Genomic DNA, 22,056 nt, shown 5'->3' on the forward strand with positions numbered 1-22,056 from the left:
TGAGGCAGCCCTTGCCGTGCTCCAGTGTGAGGCTGTGTACCACCCCCTGCATATGGACTGGGTCACACAGGGGCAGGAGCTGCACCCACAGGCAGCTGTCCCAAGGGCCTGGCTGCACCAACACAGCACAATTCATAGACTGCATTCTGTGTGCTGGCACCGGGCACCACAGATTTATATACACTGATCCCATAGATAGTACTGTTAGTTTATGGCAGCATGAGAGTGGGAAAACTTTGTTACTTACATGACACCACACACTGCAGGTCTGCTTCTTGCCATATTCATTCCAATGAAAGTCAGAGATACAAGAAATGTTAATATAAGTTCAGGTTCAGTTCTTATGTAAGAGCATTAAAGCCATGCCCAGGTAATGCATTTATGTTTCTAAGATGCTCTGATCCTTCAAGCTATGCAGGAAGTGGCAGCCACTGCTCACATCTGCCCACCCAGCACAGAGGTCTGTGTGCAGCTTGCATGACACAGCCCTTCAAATACATGCAGAAAGCCTTAAGTTATATAAAGATGAAGTTTACTGAGGTTTACTTACGTGAAATACTCTTCCTCCAGAACATCAGGCTTGGCTTCTGTTTGGTCAGTTCATTTACTGTAAATGAATACCATGTCTATAGAGTTTGTAAGTAATTTGTTTGATACAGAAATTTAGCTTGCTCCAGGCACATTTTTTTCCTGCACTGGATATCTTAACTCTAGCTGTAATAGAAAACTGCAGGCAAGTTTAGATCTCCCTTGGCTGCCTGTGCTCTGTCACAGTGGGGAACTTATTCTGAGCACAGGTTTCATTCATTCAGCAAACCCACCCCTCACTGCAGCCAGGGATCCAGGGCCAGGTGCAGGAAGCTCATCTTCCCTCCAAACAGGCACAGAGATCAGCAGCCAAGCAACATTGCTATGATTTTGCTCTCAACTTGCCAACCCTGTAATTGTAACCCTATATATACGGTCCCTCCCACCTCAGCAGTTCTGCTCACTCAGTCTCCTCCATTGTGTATGTGCAGGTATTTTATGTGAGACTTAATTATTCTTGTTCCTATCAGCCGAGACAAGCATGCGTGACATTAACTCCCCCGTGGGACACAAAATAGTGCACCCTTCCAAACTGTGCACATAAAGAAACCAACAAAGGCTGTAGGATCCTTAAATTGAAAGCAAAATAAGCAGAGGTGGTTTACTGAGAGGCTTGACTGAGTACTCTGCTCAGTTCTGAGTATGGCAGGTGAGGAAATGGGAAATAAAAGGTCACTATTATTATGGAAAGATTCTCATGTCAGCAAAACTTGAAAATAATGAGACTGTATCATTTCAACAGAAAGGAATTAGAGTCTGATTTGTTTTCTCTATGTATTGGTGGATTTTATCTTTGTGCCCCTCTTTCTGGTTATTCTCACAATGTATATAAACTAAAAGAGAGGAGATTTAAACTCGATATAAAGGAAGATGTTGTACATGATAATGGTAGTGAAACAGTGGCACAGGGTGCCCAGAGATGTGATGGATGCTCTGACCCCAGCTGCACTTGAGGTCAGGCTGCATGGGGCCCTGAGCACCTGATTAGTGCAGGTGTCCCCGTTCAGAGCACGCAGTTGGACTAGATGACCTCTAAAGGTCCCTTCCAACTCAAACGATCCTATGACTGTCTGACTGAGGCCATGGCCTATTTACCAGAGGGCTGCAGCAGCAACACAGCCACAAAGTCCACAGCGAGCACCTGGACTTCCCCCTTCCAAGGCATTCAAAAGCACTGAACAGGTGAATAAAGTAAGAAACCTGCAGATGTCCTGCTTAATCCTGGGTTTGCTTCCCTCTGTCATCGCTGACAGCCAGGTCAAGGGGAAAAGTTTCCCTGACAGAGGCTCGTTGGCTGGGCTCCATCACACTGCTGCGTGTCGTGCCTCCCGAAGCGTGCAGTGCAGGCTGCCCATAGGGCAATGAAGCAACAAATGTGATGCAGTCAAGCAATAGCTACGTGTGCTGGCTCATCCCCCCAGGAGGGAAAGCAGGAGGGACTCATTGACCTCTCAGAGGACTGAAAGCCAGATTTGAAACTCCCTTTGAAACTGAGCTCCTCACATGCTGAGCACCTTCAGCTCGCTTCACCTGCACGTGCAATGCATGCCAGGTGCTGCTGGCAGCAGGGCAGCACCTGAGCAGAGCCACGTTCAGCAGCTGTATGCTGTACTCAGGCTCCTGTGTGTACAGCAGAACTGCAGGCCAGCCCTGTGACGGTGCTCATCAGTAACTGCTGGCCTGCCCCAGGGACATGGATCAATTGGCAGATTTTATAATCCCTTAAAATATTAATGCCCTATCAGGGAAACAATTTCACTGGGCCTAGAGACTCTTCCATTATTAGGAATTATGCCCCAGCCTTAAATAAATTAACTCAATAAATGTCTTACCATGAATACAAATTCCTGCTTAGGGCCTGCAAATAAAATGATTTAGAGCTGTTCTCCGAGGAAAGATGAGGTGCTTAAAACTTGCAAAAGAAGAGCCACCACATTCATTGGTCTTTTGTTCTAAATTGACTTCATTCTCTAAACTGATGGCATTCCTCTCAGAAGGGAGGGCAAAGGATTGGGAAAATTAAGCTGTGACATTTTCTTATGCTGTGCTTTATGGCTTCTGTGCTGAAGCACGCGGACACGTGCCCAGTTTCAAGGACAGCCCCAGCCCTCAGGATCTGTCCATGTCCCCAGGGCTGGAGGGAACATCTCTGCCCATCCTGGGGCTGTGTGTGGTGGGAGGGAGCCCAGCAGCCACAGTTCACGGGCTGCCCACTAACAACCTTTGCAGCTAATGAAGCCTCAGCAGGTGGCTGCAATTTCAACATGTGATGAAGCACATCCAGGCCCATACATCAGCCCAGGCCTCCTGTCAGAGTGTATGCCCTCTTCATATTGAGGGATGGAACGCGGCAACGCGAAAGCCACGCTGTCACGTTTCATTAGGGCTGTACTTTGCACCAGCAGCGCTGGCCGTTCAAGACTACTTCTACAGCTCTGCACTTGTTGGAATTTCTGAGTAAGACCACCAACACAGAAGTGCCTTGTGGCCTCGAGACACACCCGCATCGCTTGCATTTCTGGCTGTGGACTTGCACAGAAGCTTCATCCACCAACACACTGCCTTTCCTGCCCACAAGTGTTACTCTATAAACACATCACTTCAGAAACTGATTTTCTCAACTTCTTGGTCCTGGCTTAACAAGACATAACATAGCATCTCTTACCGATGGATGCAACGTTTCCATTTCTTACTTTTCAATTCCTCTGTACTAAAAATACATGAAAAGCTCAGTCCCCAGCTACAAGATACACAATAAAGAAACAAGTCTAGATGAAAAAAATAGCCACATAGATTCCACTTGACTGAATCAGAGATTTGTGAAAGAGATCAAGGGTTCAACTTCCTCTCGTCTCAGAGAAATCCCATCAGAAGCCAACCCCAGAGCCACTTCACACACAGGAAATTCTATGAGGATCAAAGAGATCACCTTGGCAGCAGCCTTCTCCCGAGAGTTTCCGCGTCACTGCATTCACTTCTCTCCTGTTCCTGCTGCATTCCCACCCAGTGCAGCAGTGTGGGGCTGTGCTGGTGTCAGGAACTGCTCCCTAACAGCAGAACGTGTTGCAGCTTCTACCTGCAGCAGGGTCTTAAAATTGCTCCTTAGCACCCTCGATGCTTTGGGTAAATGCAACCCCTGCTTAGAAAAGCGAGAAACTGAGAAAAAGGGAAGCGTGTGGGCAGGGAGGGACACGCAGACTATTCCCTCCCTCACCAAGTCCCCCACACCCAGCACTGGGTGCCCGCAGCTGTATCCGTGCTATCAAACATCTACCAGTGCCCATGGGCACCGCCACGTCTCACATAGCTCTCAGATCAGAAGCATGCTCAGCTCGGTGCTCAGGAGCATGGTCGTCATCCCCTCCAGACCCCTGCTGCCACCTCCCTCCTCCCCCCATCCCCACACCTGTGGCTCCAGCTCTGTCTCCATTCTGGCTGGGCTCTGCTCTGCAGCAGTGCAGCTGGTCGGGATCCTCCTGGAGCTGGCCAGCTCTGTGGGAGATGATTCCTTAATAGGCTAGCAGAGAATTGAGGAAGGGAGGAATCCATTATCAGCTCTGATCTGGCACTATGACATGTTTTCTGCTCTGGTTCTGCCTCCCCAAAGCAGAATTAATTGCTAGGCTAGAACATGCAGATAAATCAGCTGGATTCATTTATTACTTATATCAATCAGTCACCACTACTTTCTGCAGCAACGTGCTGGGCTCCTAGCAGTGACACCCACTCCCACTTAAGACAAGAGGTGACAGTGGGACTCCTGCCCTGACCACATGGAGATGCATGCAGGGATGAGCAGCACAGCCACAGCACTGCTGCCCCGTTCCAGCGTTTCAGACAACTGCCAAGTCAGAGCCATTGCTTAACTTATCTCTAGCTTTTCTAAAATAGGTGATTTAAAGGACAGAGGGAAGGCAGAAAACTGATAGTGTAAAAAAACAAATGTCACTTCATACCGCAGGCATATTTACAACAAACTCTGACTTGACAACGGTGTCTACAGCAACAATCAAAAAAATAAAACACTGAATGGTAAAGCAGTCTGCTCTGCTTGGGTGAAAGGGTAAAGCAAGCATGAACTTGCAAGCCAGCCTCCCCCGACCACACAGGACAGACTTCCCCCTGGTCCAGGTCCCTGGCTGCATAGCAGGCTGCTGATGACCGATGCCTGTCACCAGGGATGCATCAGTGCCACCAGTGATGCTCCCTTCCCTTCTCCACCAGTCCGATGCCAGCAGAGCAGAGCAGACCAGCACCACCAGAACTCTTGTCCCTTTGTCACCTCCAGAGTGGAGTTTTCTCTGCTCTGGGAAAGATGCTTTCATGCACCAGGCCTCCACTGCAACAGAAAACTAAAGTTCAGGGAGATTCAATCAGTATGGCTGTGTACATTGACTTTTAATCTGCTCTCCAGAAGTTAACTGGAAACAAGAAAACAAGAAAAAACAAGAAAACTTCTAAACCCCCACGCTGACACACTGTGGGGCACAGATATCCCTCCTGAAAAGCCACGGGATTAGAGGAACCTGAGCTACTGAGTGATGCCAGAGGTCCATCACACCACCCACTGTGCCCTGAAAACGCATTCATTGCTCCCTGCCTTACTTACCCACGTGAAAAAGGAAATAACAGTTCTTCATGCCAGGGATCTTTAAAGCAGAGATGCACAGAAACACGTTTTCGTGCTGATCTTCTCTTACTCTCAATCTCCAACACTGCCTTGGTTTTTACCACGTCTAACACATCAATACTGCTAGCATGTGAACCGAACAAACATTCCACATAGTAACAGCAGTTCTGGAGTGGTACCAGGCATGTTTTTCTTCCCCCAGTCCAAAACCCCACTTAATTATTTCCATTACGACTCTGCCTGTTACAACCTGAGAACGTTGTTTTAGCTGCGTGCATATCAGCCCCCGATGGCCATATCTACACTCTCACACATTTTCTTAACTTCATCTTAAAGACAGATCATGCAATTTCAAAGTGAAAAAACAAGGTCAGCATAACCTCTTGGCAGAAATCAGAATGAGCATGGAAACAGTCGGACACAATGTCAAGCATGTAATATTTGGTTATCTCAAATTGACACCCAACAGCGGTTTAATCTTTGGCTTAAAAAACATTTGCATGGTATGGTGACACACACTTCTCCTCCCTAACTCTTATAACACATATCTGGTCCATATCAAGCACCTCCAGTAGCAAAAGATGAGCTGAGGCTTTGGCTGGCACTACCAGTAGAATCTGTTGGGAAGCAATGCTTATGTTTTACTTGAATAGGTTGAAATATACTGAGACAGATCAGATCGAGATGTGCCTTACCAGGCAGGCCTTAGTAAGTGCTGCTTTCTGGTTTCTAAATCCATGGGATGTTCTCTATTGGAGGCAAAAGTTTTTTGGAATGCTTTTGAACAGCCTACAGGGACCTAACCCTTATTGTCTTCCAAGGCAGCCTTTATCAGACAGCCTTTGAGTAATCACCAAGAGCTGCTTCCAAGGACCAAGTCTTTTCTGCTTTGGGGAGAAACAAAATGAAGGGGAAAAATCGTCTATGTTTTTGTGGCTTAGCTCTGTATTTAACTTCTAAAGCAGTTGCAGTAGGTTTGCCAGGAGACAGGCAGCTTTCACTGCTGTGAACAGCAAAAGCTTCACAGTTTCAAAAATGCCTCAGCAATAAAAAATGCAGAAAATAAACTTATCTGTATTTAAAAATAGTCCCAACTGTTGTCAGAAGGCATTAAGCGATGCTCCTTTGTCTTTATCAGCACAAGGTAGCGAGGACAATGAGAAAGGATAACTGTTGGTACACAACAAATGAGGAAATACCACTTCATCCAACCCACTGCAGCCCAACGTGACGCATCAACTTTGCTCTCAATTCCAGCAGGATGCAAAGCTGCCTGCAAAAAAAAATAAAAATAAAAATAATGCAGGTTTGAAAGTGTTTTGGAGGGATTAAAACAAATAATAATTGCCATCTCTCCTTCAGGCTTTAAATCTCAGGAAATGCAAAATCCTACCAGCATTTGCAAAGCTCAGCATAGCTGAGGGTCCCCAGGCAGCTCTTTGGGTCTCAGCATCCTCTTCCCACTGCTTGGCACTGGGGCCAGATCCACACTCCAGGTGCCTCTGGAGCAATGCAGGAGTCAGGCTGCTCTTCTCAGGGCCATCCTGTGGTCTCAAAGACGTCTCACAGCCATACTGCCTGTGTGCCCACACCAAAGCAAAATTAAATGGCAAAGAGAGGGAAGAAAGTGACGTTTTAACTCAATTATTTACAGTTAAGAGTGGTTACAGTACTGGAGAACCTCCAGGCCCTGGCACAAATAACTCCCATGAGCAAAAATCTGAACAACTTCTCAACTGGTGGAGAACGCCAACCACCTGTATGGCACAGATAACCAACTCAGAAGAAAGCACCCGGTGTCCCGAAAGGCCCTCTGTCCTATTTACCACCACAGCCACGCTCACAGCAGATCACACACACCCAAAGCAGTTACACTGCAACTGGAAAAGTACTGAGCAGTGTCCCCGTGGGACCGGCGGCACCACGGTGCCCCAGTGCACTCCCAAGGACCTTGTTTGTGACAGGGCCATACATCTGCCTGCAGAATGCACCCACTGCGCCAGGAGGGGGAGAGAACCAGCACTGCCATTAGTGTATACATCAGCTGCTGCCTTCTATTCCCACATTAAGGTTCGGTGCACCCGACTTGGTGAGGCCATGCAGAAACTCCTCCTGAGCCCACGCAGTGCTGCTCTGCAGAGCCACCCTGGTTCTTTGCACCTTCAGGAGAGCCAGGCACGGCCTGAGCAAGAACAAGCCACAGACATTCATTCCATCAGTCATGCAAAGCAATATATAGGCAGCAGTGTGTTTCCTGATCCCTGCAGTCCGGGCCCAAAGGCATCCCCCACCGCTGCTGTTGCTTTCTCGTCTGTGTATTTTGGTAAGGCTGAAATTGCACCTATTAAAAAAAATAGTTTGCGCAGAACATTCGAGAAATGGAAGGAAGGGGAGCCTGGAAGCCATCCTTCTGTGACACAGCATGCTGCAAGAGGAGGAAATGCTAGTGTAGTACTTCAGTGATGCATCTCTGACTGCTCAGCAGCCCCCAGCTGCACACTGAGATCTGAAACCACTGCCCTTCCTTGGCTAAAACTCCATCGCGGGCTATTTGCAATTCAAATCTGAGCTTAAATTCTGTATTTTGCCATGAGAACACCCCATCCTCACCCCCAAAACGCTGTGCTTTTTTTTTTTTTTAATTGTTATTTTTTGCCAAACAGTGCAGGCTGAATTGTCTGTACCTGAAAGAAGGAAAACCATCTTTTCTCAGTGGTAAACACCAGCCCCCAAGGGCCGTCCACACAGCAACACAGGAGCTCTTCTAACTGCCCTGGAACCACCAAAGGATACCACTGCGATGCACCAACAGCGTTGGGTGACTCAACCACAGAAAGCAGATGGCTGCTCCTGCAGCTCAAGGGCAGGAGCCCTCGAAGGCTGTTTTAGTTTAATGAATGACATTTTGGTGATGGGGGGGGAAAAAAAGCCCCAAATATTGTGCTGGGAAATTCAGGCCATACTGACACAGTAGCATTTTGCATCAGTAGACTGACATATTCTGTATTGTCACAAAAAATGAGAGCATTGGATGTTTTGCACAGCTCTGGGCAGGGGGAGCACACACAAGTGCCTGGATCCATGGGATGAGGACAGCCTGCTGCTAAGGAACAGGCAGTCAGGGCCTGGCTGCCCATATATCAGTGCACTAAAAATACCTCGAGAGCGAAACCATAGAAGACCAGCCAGACAGCAGCTATTTCTCCCCTCTTTACCAAGTGTGAAGAAAGAGACAAAGGAGGAAAAATCCCAGTGCTCAAAACAGGTCTGACCAGCTCTGCTACATTTCCTTGCTCACCCTCCTTTCTAACACATAGACTTTGTCAGCACTGTGAGGCACCTCCAGCCCCTACCCCAGCAAACTTTAGCCCACTGGCACTCACTTTCCTCAAACCCATAAGCAGGGCATCTTTCTCTGCAGATGCACGTGGCACCAGCAAGGTGTTGGGCTGCTGTCACCACAGGGGTCGTACAAAATATTCCAAGTGCTGCACCAAACCCATCGTAAAGCATCACTAAAGGAACAGTACATCTCTTCTTGCCTGCTAAACTTTTGAGAGCTGCTTTTACAGTATCTAAAATTATCCACAGGTCTCTGCAATGTCAAATGAATTTCTGCAGTGATCTTTTTCTGCCCTGCTGAGCTGGGCTCCTCAAGCCCTGGAATATCCTTTTCTTTGGCTGCAATGAGATTTCTGTTCCAAACGGAGATTAAGGCTGATGTGCTCTCAGAAACGCGAACCTTCAAATGCTGAAATCCTCCTTTTTGGGTTTGTGGCTTCCAAAATACTTTCCTCCCCTGTTTTTTCCTGGCTTTGCATTCTTCACGTTATCGTGTGACATGCACGAAATGTTAACAGCCACAGCAAGACTCTGAAGCTTAAATACTCTGTTTGCTTTGTTGCTGAAACCACAAGGTATTCCCCTAACTGAAATCCCTTCCCTTCTTTTCCTTTCAAAATGCCTCTTGCCTGCGTTCAAATACATTTTGAAAGGAGACATATACAGGAAACAGCTCAGTTGTTGTTTGTAGCAGACGTCCCTTAAAGATTTGAGCATTATGTTATCACAACGCAAAATGAAACAAATACTGCATCAATTATCAACTCTGTAAAATCAATTCTCAAAAATCCACGACAAAATTTGAGAACTTAGAAGTAATTTTGCAATATCTAATCCTGGGCTTCAATAAATAAGTCCATCTTGATTTGTTAAGACCAGCACTTTCCAGTAATGTACTCTCCTTCTAGAAAGTTCTGGGCCCGCTCTGACTGTCCACAGACTTGCTAACAGGAGAGGTGACCGTGCACTAACTCTGATCCTTCCATCTTCTACAACGCTGGTGAACGTTGCCCCCAGGCTTGCCCTGCAAACACGAGCACAACATACATGCAGGGAAGCAGAAACGTGGCTTTCCCATCCTCATGCTCCTCAGCTGCAGACCCAACCTGTAGCTTGGGTTTTGGAAACAGTGGGGACAGAGTCACAAGAAAGCCTATGGTGGTGTAGGCAAGGAAGGTCACGGGCTTTTGTGAGGAGTGTTCAGGCTGACCAGAATGGCCTCATTCTTACATTTTTTACCTGGATTCCTGGCCTGGGGTAAGGACAGTAACCATCCCGGCTGATTTTCTTTTGCAGCCAGACTTCAGATCAGGAGGGCCTTCAACGAGCAGAACCTTGCTTTGCTGTGCTGTGACCCTTCATGGTCGTGGAGACACCTGACTGGAATTCCAGCTGATGGTGCCCATCCACTGCCTCCGTGCTGAATTCAGGGCAGAGCTGTGCCTCACATTCCCCACAGCACCAAAGGCCCCGAAAAGCACGAGGAGACAGAGACCAGGTGACTGCGAGCCATCACATCCATCTGTATCACTCATTTTACTCCTGCGGCCACTGCACACTTAGAGCACAGATGCCAGCACACAGCTCCCAGCCCAGCCTACAGACTGCAGCAGGTTTAGCTAAATGCCAGCACCACGCTGTCCTGCCACGCCACGTGGCACGACTGCAGATGGTGAGGAACGCCAGCATCAAAGAACAAAGCCACATAGAGACCTCAAGCTTATCCTGTGCCAAACACCATCTGCACAGGACTTTGGGATCTCACATACAGCAAGCAGCTTGGTCTCATGGTAGCCAAGGTACAAACAAAAGAAATGACTTGAACACGTGGCTTTGAGGTACAAAAATGCCTTTGTGGGTCTGTAAATGCCTAATGTTAGCAAAGTGGAATTTTGAAAGGGAGTAAAAGAGGGCGACTCGCTTTATCTCCTTCCCCTCTCTCAAGCCAAGAGCAAACCTTCACAATTCTTGACACTGCTACTCAAATGCCTCCTGTTCCCCATGCTTACCCCCCCGAGGGCACTCAGGATTCCTGCTTATGCAGTTCCCACATCTGATCCTACACAGCCGTCCCCTGCCACTCGCAGCACTGCCAGCTGCTGGCCCTCACTGACATCTAGCGTTCCCTGTGCAAGCTCTGCAGGCAGCAGAAGTGCTTTACCCGGTGTTTATTTTATCTGACCTCGCGGGGTGGGCAGGCTCTGCTTTCTGAAAGCCAGGCATCTGTTTGTTTGCTGCTGAAAACAGCACTAATTATTGAATCTGTGAGTTACAATGAAACCAAATCCACGCTCCTTGCTAGCAGCACGTGCTGCCCTCTCTCCAGAGGGAGCGCTCAGCCTGGAGCTCTTGCATTTGATCACAAATATCATTAGTAACAGAACTGAATAATATGGGATAATTTCCCACGATGCAATTTGTTAAATCAGGTTTTAGGACGATATGCACTATCCCAAAATGCTCCCAGTCACATCCCAGCCTAGTACAGGACAAGACTCACTTTCTCCAGCATGCTGCAGTTTCTCTATGAGTTTCCATCTCAGATGCACATGCTGACCCAAAATGGATGCAGTTGAAAAACGAACTGCATGGTCAGTAACTTCTGCTCGTGCAGAGGTCTTGATGCCAGGTCTCCTCCATCTCTTCAGAGCCTGCACAAACAGAGATCATAATTAATCTCACAACAGGAAAGCTTTAATTGAGTTCTGAAGTGCCCACTTACACATGCTGAGCTGCAGCACATTGCTCGTTCTCGTTCTATCGTGCCCTGGAGAACACTCCCAGAGATTTAGTGGGGACTGGTCAGCACGTACCCACTGAAGCAGATCCAACACCAAAAAAAGAATCAAAAGCAAACATACCCACCTGTGTGCCAAACCGTAACCAGTGGTGTGATCTGGTGCTGTGAGGCGCCGACCAGGAGCTTCAGCATCCATCCATCCCAGGAGCACGTGTGCCTCTGTCCATGGGAAGTACCATCATCCTTCCCTGGCAGCAGCAGTGGCTGTGTGGCTGTGTGCTGAGTGCTGCTGGGCCAGACAGGCAATGCACACACACACACACCTGGCATGTGCTGCAGGGAGACCGAGGCCACATTTCACACAGACAACTTCATTCTCACATTTCTGCAAGCATGCTCTTTGCCTTGGGACATGCTGTTGGGTATATTATACCCTATGTCATGAAGCCAACCAAAGATTTAGTGTATATCAATATCTATAAAATTTCTTCTACAATTCTCCGTGTGCCAGAATGGATGTTTTCAACAAGCCAGAGATAAAGGGACGTGGAGAGGTTTGTTTTTCTTATCTCCACAATAAAGCAGCGTTTGCATTTTCTTCAACGTAATTACCCATTACCTGGCTGCACTTAAGCAAAGAGAAAAAAAATCATCTACAAACTTTCAATTTTTAATGCTCCAAGATACTACTGATGAAGCAAGTAGAGTATTTCTGAACTCTTACTCACACAAGTGCCAGGTGTACATCACCACACCAACAGATGAGCATCCCCAGTCAGTGATGGAAACAAATCATGAGCGTGGAAACGCTACAGCAGCTTCAGCAGTTTAAGAGCCCCTCTGCAGCTCCATGTGTGTTTACATCGGTCTCCTCTGTAAAGCTGTGGCTGTGTGTTTTTAACCTGACTGTGCCCCCTAAAAGAAGAACACATAGTGGGCTTACAGAAGGACACTCTCCTACAGACATGGAGTTTTTTATTATTAAAATCAATATTTTCAAAACCATTCAACAAAACGTAATACAAACTGCCATCGGATAACAGCATCTGTAAGAGAAGCTACGCACCGCCGCTCCACCCGCACGGCTTTAGTGAGCACGGCCCATTCAGCAGCACTTATCCACAAGTCCTTCACAGCACTCCCACGAGCTGCTGCCATCTTACCAGCAGTCACACACGGACACGAAGATGCTCTGCTCTTCCCACGTGCTGCAGTCAGGCAATGCCAAAGTTGTGTCTGCGGCACCGGAGCCTTCGGATATCCGCGCCCTCAGCTTCACAACGCGACGTACAGTTACTCACAGTATTGCAACGCATTCAAAAGTAACAGGAAAATGTACACTGACAACAACGGACAGATTACACTGTGGCTTACTTTTTTTTTTTGCATCATCATTCATCCTATTCCTATTGTTCAACAGATGGTTGCCTAAAGCACACGTTAGAAAGGCTTTAAGAAAACGCTGGCATGAAAATGCAGATTAATGCTCGAACTAGTGAAACAGTCAGACTTACAATGCAGACGGTATCAAAACATTTGCAACTTCAAGAAAATGTGCACAGCTAATAGCAGTGACAGAGTCTAACTGTAAGTTCGAAGCCAGCGCAGCAGCTACCTTCCGTGGCCTGGCAGGAGGATTGATGGCAGCATGAGATCAGAACTGCATACTATGTTTTATTTAGAAAGCCGTAGCAATAAGTATTTGCCATAAATATTGCAAGCCTCCTTTATGAGCGATGAGAGGCTTTGCAAGCTTACAAACTAACATTCACCAAGAACATAAAAAGCAAACCCAAAGACATTTCCATGCAGAGAATGACTCTCTCACAGTCACTGTATCTCTGTCACCTGCTGCTCAATAATACAACAAAAATGATAAAACCATAACATCGGGGCACACGTGCCACATGCATAGATGCTGCTCATGGAAAGCCCCGAGGCCCCTGGGCACTGATACACACAATCCTCTGGCTGCTATCGGGTGGCACTATAGACAAACACAGGATAATAAATGGTTTCACAAAGGCAACTGCTCTGCCACAGCCAGCATTAACAATCAGAGCTACAGGAAATACCGCTGTTGTGCGTCAGGTGGCAAATCCTCCTATCAAAGCAAGAGTCACAGAACCGTTTGAGTGGGAAGGGACCCTTAAAGGACACAATCTCTGGAGGTCCCTTCCAACCCCTACAATTCTGTGACACCTCGTCCAACTCCCTGCACTGAACAGGGACACCTGCACTAGGTCAGGTGCTCAGAGCCCCATCCAGCCTGACCTCGAGTACCTTCAAGGACAGTGCACCCACCACCTCTCCAGGCAACCCATGCCAGTGCCTCACTGCCCTCATTGTACAAAACTTCCTCCTTATAGCCAAATCTCACATCTTTTAGCTTGTAGACATTTCCTGTGAGGGCACATTGCTGGCTTATGTCCAGCTGCCATCCACCAGTACCCTCAAGTCCTTTTTGGCAAGGCTGTGCTCTATCCTTACATCCCCCAGCTTGTACTGACAGCAGGAATTGCTGTGACCCAGGTGCCAGACCTTGCACTTGGATTTATTGAACCCCATGAGGTTCCCCTGGGCCTGCTGCTCAGCCTGACTGGGTCTCTGATGGCATCTTGAGGGGAGCAAAGCAGCAGCAACCCAGGACAAAACAGCAGGTACGTAAAGCTGGGCTCTGGTTATGGCTTAGGGGCGGAATCAGGACCAGAGCAGCTTTCAGCATCTCCCTCTCTGCCTAATGCATGCCCATCATTACTGGGAACTGAAAAGAACTACAGCAGCACAGAAGAGGAGATACCAAAACTGTATGGGCACTACAACTATTAGTTGTGTCACACAACTAATACTGCTTCTGTTCTAATGAGAAAGGCACGTTCCAATTCTGAAAAATGTTCAGCCTAAGTATGCCATCTCGTGAGCACATTCGGAGCATCGCCGTTGGAGGCGAAAGACACTAACTCAGTACAGTATTTGTTCTCCCCTTTTTTGGTTTGTTGACAAGAGAAGTTGCCTGCTTGGACTGACAATGAACAGGTGCTCCTTAGGGATGGAGGAAAAAAAAAGCAGGTTGCTTGTTACACTGAATTCTGTTATTTGCTGAAGTGATTACAAGAGGAATCACAAAGGAACAATGTAAGTTTTGGACATTATTCCAGCTACAGCTGATGCCTTTATCAAGTGCCTATTAAACAAAAAAATAATAGACCATACTGGACAACTGGAAGACAAGGCTACTCTCACAGCACTGCATCTCTTCTGTCAATCCCAGCACATCACTGGAGCTGCTATGCTCTGTATGCTTATTAGAAGGAATTAATTAATGGTAATTGTGTGCAAGGCAGTGAACAGCACAGACTAAGGTGTCATTCCTGCCTACAAGTTAACTTCCCTCAGCTGACCAGCCACTTTGACAACAAGCGGTCAACTCAGAGGAATAATCTGAAGACCACACAGAAGAGTATGCAGAAGCACAGTAAAAGGGAACACGTCCTGTCCTGAGGAACACACACAGCATTACTCTAGTACTGATCACACCTACTTCTATAACCAGGATAATTTCAATAGGTTAAATTTTTATAAAACATAGGGCTACAGAAATTAGACATACTATATATTTAGCATTATAAAAAGCTTCCACTTACATAATATTTAAAATATATCTTCAGTGCCAAGAGTATATTTGCAATATAGTATCTGACATAAAAATATATGCTTGCTGGACAGGAATGATGTTGGACTATGACAGGGGATTCTCCTTTGTGTGTGGTTCATGCAGCTGGCACTGCATGGCTAGTTGCACTAGTTGCAGGTGGCTGTTCCCTCCTTCCCATGGTTTCCCAACCATCAGCTGCCTGGGAACAGCCACTTTCCTCAAGTCTTCTGCAAAGCAGACACATCTACTGGACATAATCCAACCTCGGTATAAATTCATTGCATGACTGTTTTGCTCTTGAAAGAAACAAATCAACAATCCCCCAAAACAAAGCTCTATGGGGCATTAGTCACGCATCTGTCTTATGGGATAAAGATTTTGGTATAGAAAGTTTTGGGCTACCCTGGCAGACATTTCTGGTACTAACATGAATCACATAGGTGCCAAGTAAACTTCCGTGGTACTCTGTGGGTGCCAAGGCCCTCACGTGGTAACACAGCTGCATCACCAGCCCTTTTCTGCCCTAAGTAAAACATGAAGCTGAATTAAACCCATAGATTAGAAAACACTTTGCTTTAACATCTAATGGAAAAATACACGTGTTCAGGGGATGCATCTAGGAAGCAGGTGCCAAACTACAGCACGCGGCCATGGCGCTGCTGAGGTGCACAACGGAGAATCGCTCGGTGTCCCACAACGTACCACGACTGCAGAAGGTGTCCGGGACCACAGCAGGTATTCCTCTACCAGCCCTTGTAAACCTACCTGGCCCTGTAACAACTTACCATCATTGATCAGACTTGTTCTGCAGTTTGATATTTATGTGCAACCCATGCTTTGCTCCTTTCTGACTAACCCTGGCATGAAGTTCCTCTGGTTAACGTGCTCAGGAATACCTCCCACCAGCCTCAGCGTGGTGGCACCAGTGCATGTGAGAGGAGAAGCAGGATCTCTGCAGAGAAGGGGACACTGGCTACATGGGCTGTCTGCTTAATGTCCTACGTACATTCACTGTTCACTTTTACAGATGGCCCCTGTAGATTTTTTTTTTCCTCAAAGCAGATTAAAGGCAAGGCATCCATAAAATATTTTGCCACATGGTTGTATGGACTGAGCTTTTTGCTTGTAATAGATGGCTGAGTATGCTATCAACATGAGCTATCATACGCAATCAAGCTTGCTAGATTAAAGCAGGACTCATGGCTTGCAAACGGAATGCTGTATATTACTCATTGAGCTTCGAGCAGCAGCTCTCTCATCAGATTTTATTAAAGTATTTGCATGCTTCCAGATTGAAAAAGAGATCCACCGTCGTCTCTTGCGGAGGAGAGATGGGATCAGTTGCATTCAGTTGCCATTTGGTTGGAGACTTCATACAAAATCCTCACACGCTGGCTGTTGAACATGGCTGAATTATAAAAAGCTTTCACCCAGAAAGGAAGTCTCTGTTACACAGTCTCTGATTCTTCCAGTGCTTCCCAGACATGGTTACATTACGTTCTCAAAGAGCTGTAAGGACCGCATGATATTGTCATCCTGAAAGCAATGAGAAGACATTTTCATGAAAGGAGCACTGATGAGCACAATTCCTAACCTGGCACAGCACAGGGGGGGCTCTGTGGGGTCTACTCCATACAACAGCCTTGCTTCTCATCCCCAGTGCACTTCAATGGATGCTGCAGTTAGGTCCTGATCCAGCAAAACAGTGCTTTTACTTTGGCACCTTGACTGGTTCAAGGCATGCAGTCTCAGAACTTCCTCCTAAGCTTGGTTTTCATCATGGGCTGTGCTTCACTGAAGAAAAGCTGACCCAGCACTGAAGCTGTTCCCCTCAGACATTGGCAGCCACTGAACTGCACTGTTCCTGAATATGGAAGTACATATTTAGCTTCTTATGCTTCAAGAGCCCAAATGAAATGATGGTTCTGAATGGACAGGCATGCTGCCACAAAGGACCACTTCCTCATAGAAACACCTCGAGCACAAAACAAGAATGTATGAAATCCCAGCCCCTCTTGGGTTCCTGGATCCAAATGAGAGGTGGAGATACATGAGGGAAATACCAGATTGTTCCTTTCTTATGAAGCACTGAAATTGTACTTTGAAGTAATAACCAGACTACTAAAACAATGTATGTCTCCCCACAAACTCGGTTATTCCAACAGTTAGAATGACTGCTTGCCTGCAACACCAAAATAACTTCCCAAATGGAGCAACTTCAGAGATCTATGGCATCTCACTGCTCTATCTTCTTTGGAGGTACCAACTTGAAAAGGTGTTATTCCTATGTCCCCAACAAGGGCAGCATCCACCTCTCCCATCCTAACACAGTTTGGTGCTGTCTTGCATGCATGGGGAACCAATCCTACTCTGTGCAGTCATGCCATGACTTCATTGCCCAAGAGCTGCAGCCTCAGAAATGGCAGAGGTAAACATTTGTTTGCTTTCTTAAAGTAAAATACACCATCTTTGTGTTTCATGGCTCTGATCCACCAGGAGATAACACATGGCAGTGCAGTCTGTGAGCTGCAAGTGCATAAAAAGCAACTAAATACTTTGCCCTGGTCTTGGTTTAACAAAATCTAACTGTTCAAGCTGCTTCAATACTAAGATCTCTAATCACACATTGAAGACAAGGTGTCAGCCTCTTAAACAAACATACTGAGAAAAGTAAAGGGCACTATCAGCTTTCTCAAGAGTTGTGTACTTGTCACAGAACCAGGTGTTGGTATTTGCTCAGGGAAACAAGCACTGGGCAGCAGTGCTGAGCAGCCTGATGCACAACCCTGCTGGCTCAGCAGCCTCATGGAGCACCACCAATCTTGCAGCTGCTTTGGTTTTCTAGAGAGCAAAGGAAACCCGGGATGTTGAGCAGCACCCTCCTTGCAAATGAAGTTCACTGGAAGTGAGAGCAAACAGCATGGTGTGACCTGCACCTGTCATTGCACTTAGCAGTTCATCCTTACCTCCTGACACGATTCGATAAACTCATCTAAAGTCACAACGCCATCTTTGTTTTTATCCATTTTCTGCAAAATAAAAACATTTATTTTCCATAGATGACACTGTGGTTATGGTATACGTTCCTAAGTGCTGTAAAGGAATAAACCTTGGGCGTGTGGCTGGCCCACACTGCAGACCCAGTGCCACCAGTTAAATCTGCTGGCGGCTAAGGTCTGGTTCGCTATGGTATTTGAAGGACTTCTGAGGTCATCTCTGCCTGTATTTCTTATACATATAAAGCAACTCCTGCTCATATTACATCACTTATTTCTTCACTGCCTCATCACGTTATAGCTGACTCTTTACAGGCAGTTGAGAAGGACCAAACAACTGACACCTGCAGAGGCTCCACATTTGGTGGATGGATGACATCCCACTGCATAGGGTTGGGCTATGACAAATGGGATACCTCCGACTGGGGAATTCAGCAGGTGCTGTAGTGGTTGGTTGGGTGGCTACTGGAATTTGTTTTAGGATGCACAGTAGGAAACAGCAATGTAGCTGGGACTAATCTTAAAGTGTATCAATGAATAGCTCAGATGTTGAGAAATGATCACCAGAAATCAAATACCTGGAAGAACACTTCTACGTGCTGCCTCGGAGCATCTTCCTTCAGCACTGGATAAGTGTACTTCCCCATCATATCATAAATTGCCTTTACTATATCCATCATCTCCTGCAGCAGTGACATGACATCAAAAGCACAACAGGGAAATTAATAGAAATGATAGCACGTTCATTTCCTTTACTGCCCTTTTCTTCACACTCTATTACAAAACAGCCCAGAGCTCATGCCCCTATCTGCTGTCAGCCCCAAGAACACATGCATGCGGACAGATGTACCATCAGACATATGCTAACCTACAGAACTGGGGGCTTGTAGTGCTCTGGGTGAGCCCACATCACACCTCCCAGCACAGCCAGAAGCCTCTTATATGCCTCCATCACTGAGTACCTGCTGCTGTCATCCCCTCCCCTTCAAAGCATTGCTCCTAGATTGAACGAGGACTTCTCCTCAGGTAAAAGCTAACCATTAAAACCAGTGTAACATAGAAAAATACATCTACAAAATAATGCATTGCAAGATCACTTTGCACTTCCTTAGAAAAACACGTCCAGCTTTATATGTTTAAAGAACTATATGCAACATTAATTGTGCTGTGCAACAGAAACGAGTGAGCTCCTACAGAAATTAGCCACATTTTCCAGAAACAGCCCTACCTCCTTGTTTATGTATCCATCCTTATTTATGTCATACAGGTTAAATGTCCATCTTAGCTTTTCATGGACTGTTCCCCGCAACAGAATGGACAACGCCATCACAAAATCCTGGTTTGAGGAGAGAGAGAAACGAGAGTCTGTGTAACATCCTTTTCCAAGTCACATTATTCATTATTTCCATCAAGGGAGTCATCTTTTTAGGATAAACTTACCCTCTCTCTGACTTTACCCAACGGACATATCACTCACTAAGATGACCCAAGCAGCGTTAATAAACATGTAAGAGGTAACTGGGGAAGTCCCAAGAGTCCTCAATTAATCCTCAATTACTCAACAGCATATCTTCCCTGTGCCCACCTTCAGAGGGACAGCAAGATCCCAGACCCCTCTGCAACGTAGGAGAGCTCAGGTTTTGTCCTCTGGCAGAACACAACAGATTTATCCAGGTGTGGTTCCCACCTCTACTAACTCAATCTGAAACACAAGCTTTTGTTTGCATTTCTGGTTTATGGTGAAGTTATTGCTTCCAATAACTCTGATTTATTGTTTCTGCTGCACAATGGCTCAGCTGCACCGCTGTATTTGTTAGTACAGGCAGAGCTTCAAGCTAAAGCAGCTACACTCTACCTGGTGCCTCATTTAACACATTTAGTCCTCCCTGTGCCATCTCCACTGGCTCTGCACAGGGCAGAGCACTGCTTCCTAAAGACCTCTGTTCCTTTTTACTGACGCTCAAGAGAAATTAAAATTTGCTGAATACAAGAAAGGGGGACAAAATGCTTACATTTGATAACCACCAAAGAGACAGGTTTGCCAGGAAGGAAAGCTCAGCGTTTTGTGATACACTTGTCTAAGCATTTTGCTGTGGGTCAGTCCATTTAGGATTCTGGAAGTCTCTTGATGTTCTCTGGGAGGGGCTGCTGCATGCAGAGCTTCCACTGCAGCCATCACTACAGAGATGCACTTAACATATGGCAACTTTCCTCCATTTGATCAGTAATTTCTCTGCCACACCTGGAATTAATGGGGATTTGGCCTGTTTGATGGCAAAAGCAGGACTGCCCAACCTCAGCAAACCCAAGATCCTTGCTGAGCATCTCAAATCAGCTTTGAAAACATGCATATTCCAGGAACATACATATGAAACCCTGTGATACATGACAGCTACAGAAAGCACAAGCTTTTCTGGCTTCTCATTATCTGTGCCACTTGTTGGGCTCTGCTCATACGGGACTGTTCCTGCCCTCTGCTTTCTGCTATGTCAACCTCTGCATTTTCTCCCTGTGGGATTAATGCTCCTATGCTACTGACTGACACAATCTGTTTGTTTCTGCAGTGGAAAAGAAGCCAATCCATCCACACAAGAAGCCTGCATTAAACACAATGAGGTTTTGACCTTTCAGCTGCTTGTAGCCCCACAGCCCAGCAAACCCCACTAGTTTACAACGAAGAATGAATGGAGAAGCTGAAACACACAGAACTGAGGAAAAAGGGCATTAAAACAGGATACAAAACAGTTACCTCAAACTTCACTGAGCCATTCTGTGCAGTGTCAAAGGCGTTGAAGAGATAATGCGCATACATGCTAGCATCTGAAAAACACAACAGGCACCGATTGGTACTTACACTTACACATGCTCCTTACACACTACTGACTCTCAGCAACCTCCCTTGCAGCATAAAGCCATCCTTAAAGCACTGCCAGACACTCTGTGAACTAGTAAACATTAACATGGATTTGCAAAAACCACAACCCAGCCCCACTGAATGCAAAAGCTTTTACTAGGACACACATGCTCTCAGAAATCATCTATCCCATTCAGAATTTAATACAAACTTCCCATAGGTGTACGTTTTTGTTGTGCTTTTCAGTACATGCCACATCATTTCATTTAGACATTCAGATGAGAAAGAGAACCACAGAACTGTAGCATTTGAGAAGGACCTCTGGAGATCTCCTGGTTCCCCACCTACCAGTGACCTTCCTAAAGGCACACACACACAAAGAAACTTCAGTGATCACTCTGCAGCTATTATGGAGCAGGATGTATTTGGGGAAGCCTCAAACACTGCATCTTCAACAAGAAAACAGCCATCCAACAAAACTGACCCAAAGCCATGACTTCTTCTTTCACACTGAGAACAACACTCCCACAAGACACAACGAGTTGGAAGAGCATAAAGGCAAGAACACGTTATTTCAAACATCAAGGTATGATATTTTAATATTCCAGTGCATGAAGTAACCCCTCTTAATCAGACAAAATGGTCAGTTCAGGTAGTGAGGTGTTTGCACACCAACTAGGAACCACGTCAAGAATTTTAGGGAGGCTTTTTTATTAACGTGCAGGCCAAAATGAGGTCTGAGGGCCTTCCTTGCTATAGGCACTACATCACAGCAGCAGGAGCTGAGGGGAAGGCTTTCAGCTTTCTGCCACCCAGAACAGAAACTCTTCTGTGTGGATATCTCATAGCAGTGCACTGTTCTGTGGCTGATGACAGCTGTCAATCTCTAAGGCAGGTTTGTCTTTAATCTCGTTCAACAGCTGCTCAAAGGGCCTAAATCAATTTTCTCATCTTGCTTGTGTTTTTGTGTAAGATCCTGCAGCCCTTACCTCACCTCTCTAGCACAGAGAAGTGAAGTGGCTTTGCAGCCAGGTGACAACAGCACACTTTGATAAACCTGACAAAGCATCCCGCTTACCTCCGTGAGGAAAAAACTGTGCATAGATCTGTTTGAATGTCTCTTCATTAACAACCCCACTAGGACATTCCTGTTGGAAAAAAAAGAAGCAAAATCAAATCAAAAACACAACCCAGCTCTGTTAAGGTTTGTTTGCAAAACTGTACAAGCCCAAAGAGAGCAATTAGACAAAT

General features: G+C 46.3%; 1 protein-coding gene and 1 long non-coding RNA gene across 5 annotated transcripts in view; both read right to left on the reverse strand.

Moving 5' to 3' along the window:
* Positions 1-12,244: 12,244 nt before the first annotated feature.
* On the reverse strand, positions 12,245-13,649 carry LOC136047671 (uncharacterized). Its single transcript, XR_010622117.1, has 2 exons — positions 13,189-13,649; positions 12,245-13,154 (listed from the first exon to the last, which is right to left on the reverse strand). It is a non-coding gene; the product is annotated as an uncharacterized LOC136047671 (long non-coding RNA).
* Positions 13,650-16,048: 2,399 nt separating this feature from the next.
* KCNIP1 (potassium voltage-gated channel interacting protein 1) overlaps positions 16,049-22,056 on the reverse strand; it is a 295,252-nt gene continuing 289,244 nt past the window's right edge. For all 4 annotated transcript variants that reach the window (XM_065734490.1, XM_065734494.1, XM_065734492.1 and 1 more), the window contains exons 3-8: positions 21,884-21,953; positions 20,701-20,771; positions 19,180-19,287; positions 18,530-18,634; positions 17,922-17,984; positions 16,049-16,491 (exon numbers count right to left, since the gene is read on the reverse strand). In XM_065734490.1, coding sequence (XP_065590562.1) covers positions 16,444-16,491; positions 17,922-17,984; positions 18,530-18,634; positions 19,180-19,287; positions 20,701-20,771; positions 21,884-21,953 — 465 coding nt within the window. In that variant the 3' untranslated portion in view covers positions 16,049-16,443. The remainder of the gene's footprint in view (positions 16,492-17,921; positions 17,985-18,529; positions 18,635-19,179; positions 19,288-20,700; positions 20,772-21,883; positions 21,954-22,056) is intronic.

This window comes from Cyrtonyx montezumae, unplaced genomic scaffold (genome assembly GCF_038088225.1).
Source record: "Cyrtonyx montezumae isolate F1298 unplaced genomic scaffold, pur_monq_1.0 scaffold_18, whole genome shotgun sequence".
NCBI classification, from domain to species: domain Eukaryota; kingdom Metazoa; phylum Chordata; class Aves; order Galliformes; family Odontophoridae; genus Cyrtonyx; species Cyrtonyx montezumae.